At 38.8% G+C, this 14,557-nt stretch overlaps 1 protein-coding gene across 2 annotated transcripts in view; it reads left to right on the plus strand.

The window, feature by feature from the left end:
* The window catches only part of slc4a10b (solute carrier family 4 member 10b), an 82,326-nt gene that overhangs the window by 35,979 nt on the left and 31,790 nt on the right, over nt 1-14,557 (plus strand). For both annotated transcript variants that reach the window (XM_052142054.1, XM_052142055.1), the window contains 6 exons: nt 360-520; nt 2,183-2,371; nt 8,453-8,541; nt 9,613-9,770; nt 10,188-10,275; nt 14,050-14,196. In XM_052142054.1, the coding sequence (XP_051998014.1) occupies nt 360-520; nt 2,183-2,371; nt 8,453-8,541; nt 9,613-9,770; nt 10,188-10,275; nt 14,050-14,196 (832 nt within the window). The remainder of the gene's footprint in view (nt 1-359; nt 521-2,182; nt 2,372-8,452; nt 8,542-9,612; nt 9,771-10,187; nt 10,276-14,049; nt 14,197-14,557) is intronic.

Raw genomic sequence — 14,557 nt, forward strand, 5'->3', positions numbered from 1 at the left:
AACCTTAAACCTAAACCTAACTGATAGTGTCATAAAAGGAAACATGAGACGAAAAAACAATTGTGTCATTTTGTGGTTCTTCTTTGACACTTTCGGTCATGTGTGGACTTGCGTGCTCTTCAGGACTCGTACCCCGCTCCTTTACATCACAATTGCAATGCTTAATCAGTTGAGCCGTGCAATTTAATCACACTCAAACAAGCTTGTAAAAGTAGTTGGTTATGTAATGCAAATGTTAAAACAAGTCATGCGCTATAGTAAATGTGTTAAGATGTAATTAAACCTTTAATGGAATCAAACGTCATGAAAATTAGCTGCTGGTGTTTGTCATGTAACCCCGTCCCTGTGTCCTCATCCAGGTGGTTGAAGTTTGAAGAGGATGTTGAAGATGGCGGTGAGCGCTGGAGCAAACCGTATGTGGCTACACTCACTCTGCACAGCCTCTTTGAACTACGGAGCTGCATCATCAACGGCATCGTCATGCTAGACATGAGAGCCAGTTCTTTGGAGGAGATTGCAGGTAACCAAAGGTGTAGAGCTTAGCTTTTAGTTCATTGTTCTATAAATACAATGCAATGAGGAGGAAGTTAAATAGATACTTTATTCCTGAACTCCAAGCAAACTAATGAGAAAGCATGCGTTGTGTCTTACTATGTGTAGCACCTACAGCTCTGCAGATCCTTCTGAAGAATCCCAATGTTAGAAAGAAGCAGCTATATATATATATATATATATATTTTTTTTTTTATTAAATAATGGCGCAGTTAAAAGTTATGACACTACCTGCTAACTACAGTACATTGGACCCAACAGTAAACCCGCAGCTCATATGTGAACACATCGAGTGTCTGTCATTCATTTCACATGTAAAAAGATCTTTACATAGAAGTATTAAAGGGACAACAGCAAAAACGGACTGTTTAGTAAATCTACCTTCAATTTATCCTCGTGCAACCCCGCATACATATGCGTGGCTGTTGTATTTTGGCTTCGCTATACGCAACGTATTATTGAATTTAATTTAAACTGACTGATCTCAGTTCAGCAGACTCAAAACTACATGGTGCCGATCACAGCGGAGTTTGTCAACTAAAGTACATCTGGTAAGAAACCAATTAAATTAAAACTTGTTTCAGTCAAAAGATTTGAGTCTCTAGTTTCATATGATATGCTATTTTTAAATTGAGCGATTTATCGCAAAACGCCAAAGTGCTAAACACAATGTACACTAATGTGTACGATAGCACAAGGTTTTCATTAAAAATTCTATATTTAATTTGCATTTTGACATTGAGATAAAAAAATGCTTTCAGAGGCTTTAAAGGGAGTTAGGATGACAACATGGTGCATCTCGCACTGTTCTGAGACCAGTGCAGACAGACAGCACACTGGAGGTCAAGTCATTCACTAAATAGGGAGCAAGGGAGCTTCCTATAGCTTTCCTATGCAGCTAAAGGTGCATTCACTCTTAACATCCGTTAGGAGTGAATGCAAACAATCATTTGTGTAAATGGACTTTTGACTCCTTATAGCTACTGAAATATACAGTAACCTTTGTGACAACTTCCCCTTTTGACAACTAGCCCCGGTGTCTCCTGGATGATTTCAGATATATGACAGGGCATGCATCTATAGATGGCCGTTACCAGAAACGACTGCGTCTTTAGCTTTTTAAATGCTAAATAATGTCCATTGCATAATGTCAGTCATGAATTATAAATGTGGTATTCACAACTTTACCCTCACTTTTGCATTACTTACAGCTGTTTTGCATCTTAAATTCACAATAAGGATCTCTAAGGAGCAGTGGCGGAGCTAGGGGGTGGCCATGGCCACCATGGAATGAAGCCTGGCCACCCCACTTGCAATTGCCGTCTTTGAGCACAAGACTTAACGTGTACTGCCCGATAATTTCTGTGCCACCACAGACTGATCGCTGGCAGCTGCCCGGCCTCCCCTGTGAAAAACTGCTGGCTCCGCCTCTGCTAAGAAGCTGCTTATATTCTGTTCAATCACTTAATTTTTTGGTAACCTTTAATATTCATTTGCCACAAAGTAAACGCAATATAAACACATGCATTTATAAAACAAGATTAAAAGTTTATCTTAAGGCAGTAATGCTATGTGTGGTATCTTATTGTCTAGTAATGTTTATTTGTAACATTGTGTGTTGATTGATTAGATATGGTGCTGGACCAGCAGGAAGTTACTGGGCATCTTGAAGATGATGTCCGTAAGAAGGTGAAAGAGGCACTTCTGAAGCAGCACCATCATCAGAACCACAAGAAACTGGCCAATCGCATTCCCATCGTACGCTCCTTCGCTGACATCGGCAAGAGGCAGTCTGAGTCAAACTGCATAGACAAAAACGGTATTCCTTAGCCAGAAAATATGGAAGGAGACCTGTCTGATTGTGTAGATTGTGCAGAGACAACTAAAAGTGAGCCATTCATAGGCTTCATTTCTAGGAAACTGTAAGCACTGTGTCTCTTATGAAAATTCCTCAGTTTGTTTTGAGTGACCCGTCTATACAAGCAGCAGGGACGTGCCGTCCATATAAGCAAGGTAAGCAGTGCTTGCCTAACAGAAGGGTGAAAAGAAAAATGACACTATGGAATTGTGGCACCATTCATATTACACAACTTTCTGTCTTGTCATTGAAGTCGTAGCGCTTTCAAATTACACGAGGAATAGGCGACAGCAGTGAACGCATGAACGTGAATACATTTCACTATTGACGAATCCCCGACGACTCTGCCTGGACACCAAATTACGTTTCACAACAGAGTACACGCGAGAAGTGATACGAGATACGCAAACAAATGCATGATCATATGTTACGCATTTCAGAATATGATGTGTATGTTTTTAATCATATATTTAATTTGTTACAGTATGAAAAAGTAGCTCCTACTGAAAATTGACCTATTTGCTTCCCTGACTGTCCAAGAGAATTGGTAATTTCTCTCCAACTCTTCTCTTTCTCGACCATGTTGTGGTACAGTTCAGATGAAACATCAAATAGTCACTGGTGCTCCGGTCAATGATCCACTCATTCTTCCTCCATTACTTCGGTCCAATGAGACTTTCTTGACACCGCAGTTGCTAGTTGATGTTCTGTTGCAGGTACATCAGGACTCCTCCCACTGAAACTTCCCCCGTTTCTGGCTCTCTCATTGGCTGTAGATCAACACTGCAGTTGTGTTCAGTCAAAACATATTTCACATTGCACGATTTGGAGTTGCAGACTGGTCCAGATATTTAACATGCTAGATATCCCGCTGACATCGGCGACGAGTCGGCGCTTCTCTCAAATCGTGTCTTTGATAGTTCATACATTGGGTTCGTCGCTCACGGGAGCGAGCTCCGATTTGCCTACGATTTCAGGCTTTTGTCGGCGATCTCCACAAAACTGTTGGCGAGTAAAATCGTGTAGTGTAAACTCACCATTAGATTGTTGTCTTTGGTGGTCAGATTAGTTCATTATTGCTGTCCATCACAGTGGTTCTGAACTATGGGAAGAATGATGTGTGAAGTCTATGACGTTGAAATAAGCAATATTTAGTTTTTCTTATTGTTGTATGTCAAAACAAGCTCTTCTAGCACTATAATTCATTGTAAGACTTAATGGACATAAACATACTCGGCTCAGTACATGACCATCTTTAATTTGTGTGATATGAGCAATATTATTGTCCTGTGACATAAATGTTTCCATTGACTGTTTGGTTCTAAGTCAACAATTTATGTCTATAACATTTCCGTGACATTACACTTACCCGTTTAACGCATTTTGAGCGCAATCTTTGATTGATGCCTGACAAACGCATTAGCATTGACCAATGGTGTGAGTTGGGAACGGGAGTGCAAAGGATGCGTGTACAGAAAGCTGTTTTGAAAACAAATGTTTATTTTTGCAATTCCGTTTGGTGGCGCTTGTGGCACAGAAATTACATACTCATCCTTAATGCTACATTTTTTATTGCATTGTTTTTTTTATTATTATTTATTTAGCATAACAGCTGTTGCCAAAACCACTGTAGCCAATTCCCCCAGCACTATTACTTAATTAAATGTGTAATATTTACAAGCAGCACAGAAATAGTTGATTGGATTTATTTTTTCTCTTTTGCAGTGACACATTTATTTAGTATAAATAAATGGAATGTACAAACCCAATCAGATAGCAATCTGCTCAATGAAGATGCTAAGTTTGTACCAAAACCAGGGCTTGACTGGTAATCGAGCATACCAGGCATTTTCCCGGTGTGCCGACGCACTATGGGGCCAATCAGGGGCGGACTGGCCATCAGGAGAATTTACCACTTTGGCCGAGAAACGTGCTGAATGGGCCGCGATAAGCAAAAATGAGCCGCCACGTTATGCAAAACAGACCACAAAGCGGCGCCGCGATATTCAGAAAAGGACACCGATTTCTCTTCCCAGTCCAGCCCTGACCAAAACAATATATTAAAGTATTGCAATATCTTTTCTCTCAATATTGTATTGATACTTTTGATCCCTCTATCAATAGCCTATTTTGTATTAATACATTTTTGTAAAATTTCTCTCTGGGAAATGTTGTGTCTCTCTTATGCGTTTGCGCAGTTTCAACCGTGATCCAATTATAATATCGGAATGTAATGCAATATATTAAATCAAGATAGGCATCATATCGTGAGTTGATTGACGATACGCAGCCCTACAAGATGCATTCATTAATTTAGTGTAACTAATGGTAATACGCCAATATAAAATGTGTACCCATACACGCATCTGATTATTTAGGACATCTGTTGATACCGATATTTTTATGCTACCTTGTTGTAAATCACTTAATGTTGTTTTTCCATCCCCTTTTGACTGGAAATTGTCAATCATGATCATCAGCTTTTTTCAACAATGTCTGATGTCAGAAAACTGCTTTTATCATCTGAAACCGATATTTGGCCGATATATCGGTGCATCTTTAATAAATCGCTGTTTCTCTCAATATTGTAACAATAATTTAGATCCTTGTATCAATAGCCCATTTTTATTCATCTATCTTTGTATTTTTATCATGCCTAAAATGTAAAGAATGAAGAAGGTCATCTAAATAAGCGCAAACTCTGAGAGCGAGAATGATTGAAACCACGGACATGCTGGGTCAATCCAATTATGATATTGTGAAGTAATGCAATATATTAAATCGAGTTACGTGTCATATCGTGAGATGTTTGGCGAAATGCAGCCCAACAAGATGCATTTTTTATTTAGTGTAAATAGTGGGGATACACCAATATAAAATATGTGTACCCATACTGATATCAGAATATTCTGAACATCTGCAGATACCGATAGTTTTATGCTAACTTGTTTCAAATCACTGATAATTAATTACAAAATAAATTTTTCCACCTTTTGACTGTAAATAATCAACCCTGATCATCAGCTCTTTTTCAACGATGTCCAGTAGTACAGAAAAGTGCTTTTATCGGATGAAACCGATTTTTGGCCGATATATCGGTGGATCTTTAATAAATGGGGCTGTTGTTGCTGGTTTCTTTTAAATAAATCTCTGCCGCTCCATTCTGTGGACACAATCCATCCCACAATCCATGTCAGACCCACTCTGTCTCGGCTCTCTTTATATTTTTGTGTGCATTTGTCTGTGTTTGACAGGCCGTTCATCTCACCTATTGAAGTCTCGATCATATACGTCTGCTGTGGATCACTGGCAGGTCTCATCCTGTTCTCCATGTTGGCTGCTCTGCTGTTCTTCCAGTGTCTCCATCACCTCACCTCACCCACCCTCATCCACCCACCCCACCCTGAACCCAACTCACTCCACGGGAGCTCACAACACCTACTGCATCGAGACAGAGGACGGCTTGGATCCAGGCAACTTTTCACTTGAGAGACTTTCCCTTCTGCTGTAGTGCTTCCTAAAACATAACTGGTGAAGGTGGTTATCTGAGCAAATAGGTTGCACGTGGTAAAAACCTGGACTTTAATGGTGACGGAATGTAAATTAAGGGGTCATATCATGAGATCTTGAACTTTTCAGATAAAAGAGTTCATCGTACTATTTAAAACTTCCTCACCAGTGAAAAAATACCATTTATTGATACTAAGCTTCAAAAACAACTAGTTGTATGCAGTCAAAAATGGCTATTCAGTGTTTATAAAGTTGACCCACGAAGTCACATTGAGATAATACAGAAAAAGTAGGATAGATACTATTTTTTCCAAACACCTAACGATACGAGTAAAATGTGTCAAAGAGTGTCAAAGCTTGTGGTGTTTCTGGCTGTGTGTAGCACCTACTGCTCTGCAGATCCTTCTGAAGAATCCCAAAGTTAGAAACGAGCGACTATTGTCTATGATAATTTCAGTCTGATGTTCATAGTTTGAGCGGCACTTCTCAGCACAGACTGCTTTATGAATCGGTCACAATGTAATGCAGCTTCACAGCTTTTGAAGGAAGAGGCAGTTAAAAACTCAATTGGAGCAAGTTCAGCAAATCTCATTTCACATGTGAAAATGGCATTTGCATAGAGGTTTTAAAGGCATAACAGCAAAAAAAACAAAAAAAACATGCCGTTTAATTCTTAAGGACAGAGAGAGGGTGGAAAATGGGCATGAAACACAAAATTCTGCCAGTTTTTGCCAGTTTATTTTCTGGACCAAACATTACGCATGATATGACCCCTTTAAAATGCTAATGAGAGCCTGCAAGAATGCAATACCCTCTCAGAAGATATTAATAACAAATTAAACTAAATATATGTTTGAATATTTGAATTTAGCATTTCAAAATTGTGTACGTTTCCAGATACGTTAAATGTTATTGTATTGAGAGGAAGGGAAAAACTATTCAGAAAAAGCATCACCTTTATACAGGGCTTATGTTTAGGAAGTTTGCCAGCTTCCCATATGCTAATGTTAACAGTGTACCAGACCCCTTGGTTCTTTGTTCTGTGATGTAAAACGCTCAGACCATCATTAGCTCCCTAAATTATGCAACGTGCTGCTTCAGAGCTGCATTAATACAGCAGCGATGGAAATGTCGAGCATGACTAATAAAGACAAGTCTGTTTGAGGAATGTAGGGCACGCTTATTCTCACTTAACTAAGGGGTTTGGTGCTGCAGCATTAAACTGAAAGCTGTGTAGAAGCTTCGCCTGCTTTTATTGCCCTTAGAGTAGTGTGCAATTGTTGATTTGTTCAGCGAGTTTGGCTAAATTGATGCTTTAGTGATTGGCTTATTTACATACATTTTTGCAGATTGCTCTAGTAAGCATACTGACAAAAATGTGAAATTAGTAGGCTGCTCATCATTTCTAGTGTTATGGATGCATCAATGATGGTTGAAGACATCGGAAATCATATCAGACTTCCATTTTCTCTCATATGCATTCATAATCTCCAATCATTCCTCACATGCAAGGCCAATGCTTTTGCTGCATTCCTTTCACTAGAAAAATCGGAAATTTCCAACTTGCTTCTTGAAAAATTCAACACCAATTTCCAGAGAGATGTTTGTTTTTGTTCATCTTGCTCCATGATAATAAAAGAACAATACATGAGTGTACAACAGATTATACATTTGTGAAGGAGAGATATGAAACCCAACTGGGCTTATTTTAAAACCTCTTTTTATACATTTATATCATATTAGATCAAAAGTAAAAGAGATATTCACATCAATGAAAAGCATTCACTTTTAAGCAAATAACATTAAGGTCATGTCCTGCCGGAGATAGGAGGCAGGGGCGAGGAGCCTACCCCCCTGCGGGACAGGGATCAACTGGTGGTGGTGGGGAGGTGGAGGTTGCAGTGTTAGCACACCGAAACAGCAATGTGATAGATTGTGAGTGGACTTATAAAGCAATGGCTTAGGTGCGATTGGCTAGGAGTTACCCAGCTAATGATGTGATGATGTGCACCTGCTGATCTTCCCGCTAGAACTACGCTCCACTTGCATTTCCAAAAGCAGCTATTGTGCCAATTAATTGACAAAACCAATTAATCGGTTTTGTAGTTAAAAAAAAATGGAGATGTGCAGTCTACGGGGAAAAACTGTCTGAAACTATTGTTGTTGATTTTTGTCAATAAACTAATTTTTCCAAGCGCTATTGGTGCCAATTAATAGTAATAATAATACATTAAACAAAAATGATTAATTGGTCGACCTCTTCATAAAAGACTGCAACTTGCTTATGTACACTACACACTTCTTTGTTGACAATGTACAGTTTAGCATTTTTGTTTCCTTATTTGTTATCTTCAGAGCATCGGACAATGGAATGCCTTTATTGTTGAAAGTCCAAGTGGGAATATCCGACATCCAACTTCGAATGGAAAGCAGCATTAAAACTAAGCAGATCCATCTCTAAATCTCGGTTTATGAAAAGTTAAATATGAAGTTGCTGATTGATCAGCATTGGCAATGCCTCTGTGTCTCCAGGTCAGATGATTTCTCCTCAGTCTCAGCCCATCACCACGGAGGTCAAGAGTGATGTAAGCCGTGAGAACAGTGCCGTGGACTTCAGTAAGGTAATAATGCTGAAGGGTTTGTGACATACTACAGAGACAGACGGTGATGCAAAACCTTGCAACCTTGCATGGAAGGGAATGGTGACTGAGGCTGTTTCTTGAATTGAGTATTATGGTTGTGATCCCATCAACAGACAGGGTTGCCGTGGTGCTGTCTGTGGTCAGATAAGTCATGATGAGTAATAGACAGAGACAGAGCAGATGAAATAGTAGAGATTATATTATAAAATCTTACACAACAAATAGCCTTTGGCATTATGGAAACATATATGATCTCTTCATATACTCTATGACCTTCAACCAGTCTAAGATCACATTTTCATAGTATGCAAAATTCCAGAATGCTGTAGAGAGCTTTAGGGAATATGCACACATCGGATTTGTTCTGTTCATTTACGTTGTTTTTTTAATATTTCATATGCAGATTAATGAGAAGATTTCAGAATGCATATGCATTGGTCGCAGTATTACGTTGGCTTGAAAAAGCATGCATACAATTTTTTCAAAAGCCCAGCTTCTGCCTAACTTTCAAGCTACTAGCTACTAGTGAGAACATCCTCACAACACCCAAGCAACCCAACCAGAACACCCTAGAAACTGCTTTGCAACCACTCAGAACACCACCAAGGACTTTTATTTAATGCACATAACTTTTTAAGTTACAAATCACAGATTATTTGGACCCACTTTATATTAGGTGGCCTTAACTACTATGTATTTAACCATTTTATATAATGTACTTATTATGTACACACATGTCGTTGCATTGTAATTATATTCAAAGTACTTGCATTTAATTACATTTGTAGTTACACTGTTATCTTTACCCTAACCCAACCCTTACCCCAAAACCTACTCGTACCTCCATAACAGCAAATGTGGGAATTTTGCAGAACAACATGTAGTTACACAGTATATAAGTAGTCTTGTATGTATTTAATGTTAGTACCTAGTAGTTAAGGTCACCTGATATAAAGTGTGACCAATTATGTTAAGCTATTCAAACTTACACTAATAAAAGCATGTAGGATGTTGCCATAGTATGACTCTTGTATGATCGTCTCTGTGTAGATAGATCTTCACTTCATGAAAAAGATTCCTCCTGGCGCAGAGGCCTCGAATATCTTGGTCGGAGAGCTGGAGTTTCTCGACAGGCCTGTGGTGGCCTTTGTCCGTCTCTCTCCTGCCGTACTGCTCAATGGTCTGGCTGAAGTGCCCATTACAACCAGGTGACTGTCTACCTATCTACATCATATTATCATAGACAAGTAATTCTCAAGTGGTGGGTTGTGACCCAAACATTGGTCCATCCTGAAAATTGTTGCTAACCGAATAATCCTGCATAGTAAATCCAATCCTAAAAATACAGCTAAAATTAATTTAGTTACCATTGCCAATTCATGGCAAAATGGATGCATTTCAACGTTTTTAGGATATTTGTTGTTTAATTTTGGGGCTGTATTGTGTTGCCACATGATGTCCAGTGTAAAATCTGGATCCTGAAGCAAAACCAGTTGAGCTGCACTGGTACAGACATTTTAGTTGTTTAAAAAACAAACATTTCGCAGTCTTAAACAGTCCAAAACAGTACTCAAGTAACACCAATTAACACAAGTTCATTGATTGTATTGTGTCTATTCTGCCAGGTTCCTGTTCATTTTGCTGGGGCCTCTGGGTAAAGGACCTCAATATCATGAGATCGGTCGATCCATCGCTACTCTAATGACAGATGAGGTAAGTTTTTCCAACTAAGAAAAAACATTCCTTAATCAGTATTTTTGTATTTATTTCTGCAATGTTTTCAGTGAAAACATCTAAATATACTTAAAACAAGATATTTACTTGACTTTTTCAGATAATATAAATTTTTGAATGAGGCATATTTTCATAAAATAGGCATAAATCTAACACAGTTTAGTGAGGTTAGTACGGTGGCCCAGAGGTGCACACAAAATTAGCAAAGCAGACAAATGTTGCCACAACCAAAACACAATGGAAATAAGCCACATCACAACAGAAAAAAGCCACAACACAACAACATTAATAAAAGATAAATATTTTTAAACACTGCATTTTAATTTGTGTGGCAGGTCTGACTCAATGATCATGATTACGTTTGTGTTTTGGCTTATTTCCATTATGTTGTGGCTTTTCTGTTGTGTTGTGTCTTATTTATGTTGTGTTGTGGCTTATTTCAGTTGTGTTGTGACTGTTCTATTGTGTTGTGCCTGTTCTATTGTGTGGTGGCTTATTTCTGTTGTGTTGTGACTGTTCAATTGTGTTGTGTCTGTTCTGTTGTGTTGTGGCTTATTTCTGTTGTGTTGTGTCTTATTTATGTTGTGTTGTGGCTTATTTCAGTTGTGTTGTGACTGTTCTATTGTGTTGTGGCTGTTCTATTGTGTTGTGGCTGTTCTGTTGTTTTGTGGCTTATTTCAGTTGTGTTGTGACTGTTCTATTGTGTGGTGGCTGTTCTATTGTGTTGTGGCTTATTTCTGTTGTGTTGTGACTGTTCAATTGTGTTGTGTCTGTTCTGTTGTGTTGTGGCTTATTTCTGTTGTGTTGTGTCTTATTTATGTTGTGTTGTGGCTTATTTCAGTTGTGTTGTGACTGTTCTATTGTGTTGTGGCTGTTCTGTTGTTTTGTGGCTTATTTCTGTTGTGTTGTGACTGTTCAATTGTGTTGTGGCTGTTCTATTGTGTTGTGGCTTATTTCCAATATGTTGTGGCTTTTCTGTTGTGTTGTGTCTTATTTATGTTGTGTTGTGACTGTTCAATTGTGTTGTGGCTGTTCTATTGTGTTGTGGCTGTTCTGTTGTGTTGTGGCTTATTTCTGTTGTGTTGTGACTGTTCAATTGTGTTGTGGCTGTTCTATTGTGTTGTGTCTGTTCTGTTGTGTTGTGGCTTATTTCTGTTGTGTTGTGTCTGTTCTATTGTGTTGTGGCTGTTCTATTGTGTTGTGTCTGTTCTGTTGTGTTGTGGCTTATTTTAGTTGTGTTGTGACTGTTCAATTGTGTTGTGGCTGTTCTATTGTGTTGTGGCTGTTCTGTTGTGTTGTGGCTTATTTCTGTTGTGTTGTGACTGTTCAATTGTGTTGTGGCTGTTCTATTGTGTTGTGTCTGTTCTGTTGTGTTGTGGCTTATTTCTGTTGTGTTGTGTCTGTTCTATTGTGTTGTGGCTGTTCTATTGTGTTGTGTCTGTTCTGTTGTGTTGTGGCTTATTTCAGTTGTGTTGTGACTGTTCAATTGTGTTGTGTCTGTTCTATTGTGTTGTGGCTGTTCTATTGTGTTGTGTCTGTTCTGTTGTTTTGTTGCTTATTTCTGTTGTGTTGTGACTGTTCAATTGTGTTGTGGCTGTTCTATTGTGTTGTGGCTTATTTCCAATATGTTGTGGCTTTTCTGTTGTGTTGTGTCTTATTTATGTTGTGTTGTGACTGTTCAATTGTGTTGTGGCTGTTCTATTGTGTTGTGGCTGTTCTGTTGTGTTGTGGCTTATTTCTGTTGTGTTGTGACTGTTCAATTGTGTTGTGGCTGTTCTATTGTGTTGTGTCTGTTCTGTTGTGTTGTGGCTTATTTCTGTTGTGTTGTGTCTGTTCTATTGTGTTGTGGCTGTTCTATTGTGTTGTGTCTGTTCTGTTGTGTTGTGGCTTATTTCAGTTGTGTTGTGACTGTTCAATTGTGTTTTGGCTGTTCTATTGTGTTGTGGCTGTTCTGTTGTGTTGTGGCTTATTTCTGTTGTGTTGTGACTGTTCAATTGTGTTGTGGCTGTTCTATTGTGTTGTGTCTGTTCTGTTGTGTTGTGGCTTATTTCTGTTGTGTTGTGTCTGTTCTATTGTGTTGTGGCTGTTCTATTGTGTTGTGTCTGTTCTGTTGTGTTGTGGCTTATTTCTGTTTTGTTGTGACTGTTCAATTGTGTTGTGGCTGTTCTGTTGTGTTGTGGCTGTTCTGTTGTGTTGTGACTGTTCAATTGTGTTGTGGCTGTTCTATTGTGTTGTGGCTGTTCTGTTGTGTGGTGGCTGTTCTGTTGTGTTGTGGCTTATTTCTGTTGTGTTGTGGCTTATTTCTGTTTTGTTGTGACTGTTCAATTGTGTTGTGGCTGTTCTGTTGTGTTGTGGCTGTTCTGTTGTGTTGTGTTGTGACTGTTCAATTGTGTTGTGGCTGTTCTATTGTGTTGTGGCTGTTCTGTTGTGTTGTGGCTGTTCTGTTGTGTGGTGGCTGTTCTGTTGTGTGGTGGCTGTTCTGTTGTGTGTTGGCTGTTCTGTTGTGTTGTGGCTTATTTCTGTTGTGTTGTGACTGTTCAATTGTGTTGTGGCTGTTCTGTTGTGTTGTGGCTGTTCTGTTGTGTTGTGACTGTTCAATTGTGTTGTGGCTGTTCTATTGTGTTGTGTCTGTTCTATTGTGTTGTGGCTGTTCTGTTGTGGCTGTTCTGTTGTGTTGTGGCTTATTTCTGTTGTGTTGTGTCTGCTCTATTGTGTTGTGGCTGTTCTATTGTGTTGTGGCTGTTCTATTGTGTTGTGTCTGTTCTATTGTGTTGTGGCTGTTCTGTTGTGTTGTGGCTTATCTCTGTTGTGTTGTGGCTTATTGCTGTGTTGTGGCTTATTTCTGTTGTGTTGTGGCTGTTCTGTTGTAGCTTATTTGTGTTGTGACTGTTCTGTTGTGTTGTGTTTGTTCTGTTGTGGCTTATTGCTGTTGTGTTGTGGCTTATTTCTGTTGTGTTGTGGATTATTTGTGTTGTGGCTTATTTGCGTTGTGTTGTGACTGTTCTGTTGTGGCTTATTTGTGTTGTGTTGTGACTGTTCTGTTGTGTCTTACTTGTGTTGTGGCTTTTCTGTTGTGTTACTTGTGTTGTGGCTTTTCTGTTGTGTTGTGTCTTACTTGTGTTGTGTCTTTTCTGTTGTGTTGTGTCTTACTTGTGTTGTGACTGTTGTGTTGTGTCTTACTTGTGTTGTGACTGTTGTGTTGTGTCTTACTTGTGTTGTGGCTTTTCTGTTGTGTTGTGTTGTGTTGTGTTGTGTTGTGTTTTGGCTGTTCTGTTGTGGCTTATTTATATTGTGTTGTAGTTTATTTATGTTTTATTTTGGTTTATTTCCATTGTGTTGTGGCTTATTTTTTGTGCTGTGGTTTATTTCTGTTGTGTTGTGACTATTCTGTTTAATGTGCCTAAAATACCTCTTACTGTGTTTAAATCACTTCAGTGCATAAGCCAGACTGAAGTGGTCTCGTTGAGATTTTAGTGTTTCTGTGATGATATATGACTTGTGAGGTCTTTCACAGCTCAGCAGAATCTCTCTCTCAAATCTTTGAGGTGGAGATGTGAGTTACAGAACAGCACTAATAACATGCAAATGACTGCTAATTAGCCAGAAAACTGCCCTGGTGCCAAGCTGCTAGGTGATGTTGCTACGGCAACATCTTAAGACACTAACTAAGAGTATAAAATTGTGAATATAGATTACAGTATGTTCTTACATAGCTTTTGTCAACTTAAAGTGTTCTATTCATGTCGTTTCTAGGTTTTCCATGACGTTGCGTATAAAGCTAAAGACCGCAGCGATCTGATTGCTGGAATTGATGAATTTCTTGACCAAGTGACAGTTCTGCCTCCAGGAGAATGGGACCCTTCCATCAGAATTGAGCCGCCGAAAAATGTGCCGTCCCAGGTCAGTGAGACATGGCAGATGTAGACACTAAAGCATCTATTTTTACATTAAAGGTAGATTTGAAATACAGTGTGGGAAAGATTATTGTGATTAATATCAAAATGTAAAACTGAAATGTATACTTGCCAGTAAGCCATGCACTATAATATACATGTTTGATAAACAGCACAGTTTGCAATGCCCTCAATTCGTCTCTGCATCTGGTTATAAAGATTAAAAACTCAGCATTTACTGTTGAATTTATATCTAGAAAATATAAAGGAGAGAATTATCTGCTAAACAATAAGATAGGGGTTTCCCAGCCTGTGATTTGAATAATTTACATGAAGTACCCCCTGAGGAGTATAATGATTACTATGTT

The sequence above is a fragment of the Xyrauchen texanus genome, chromosome 14, assembly GCF_025860055.1.
Source record: "Xyrauchen texanus isolate HMW12.3.18 chromosome 14, RBS_HiC_50CHRs, whole genome shotgun sequence".
In the NCBI taxonomy this organism is placed as follows: domain Eukaryota; kingdom Metazoa; phylum Chordata; class Actinopteri; order Cypriniformes; family Catostomidae; genus Xyrauchen; species Xyrauchen texanus.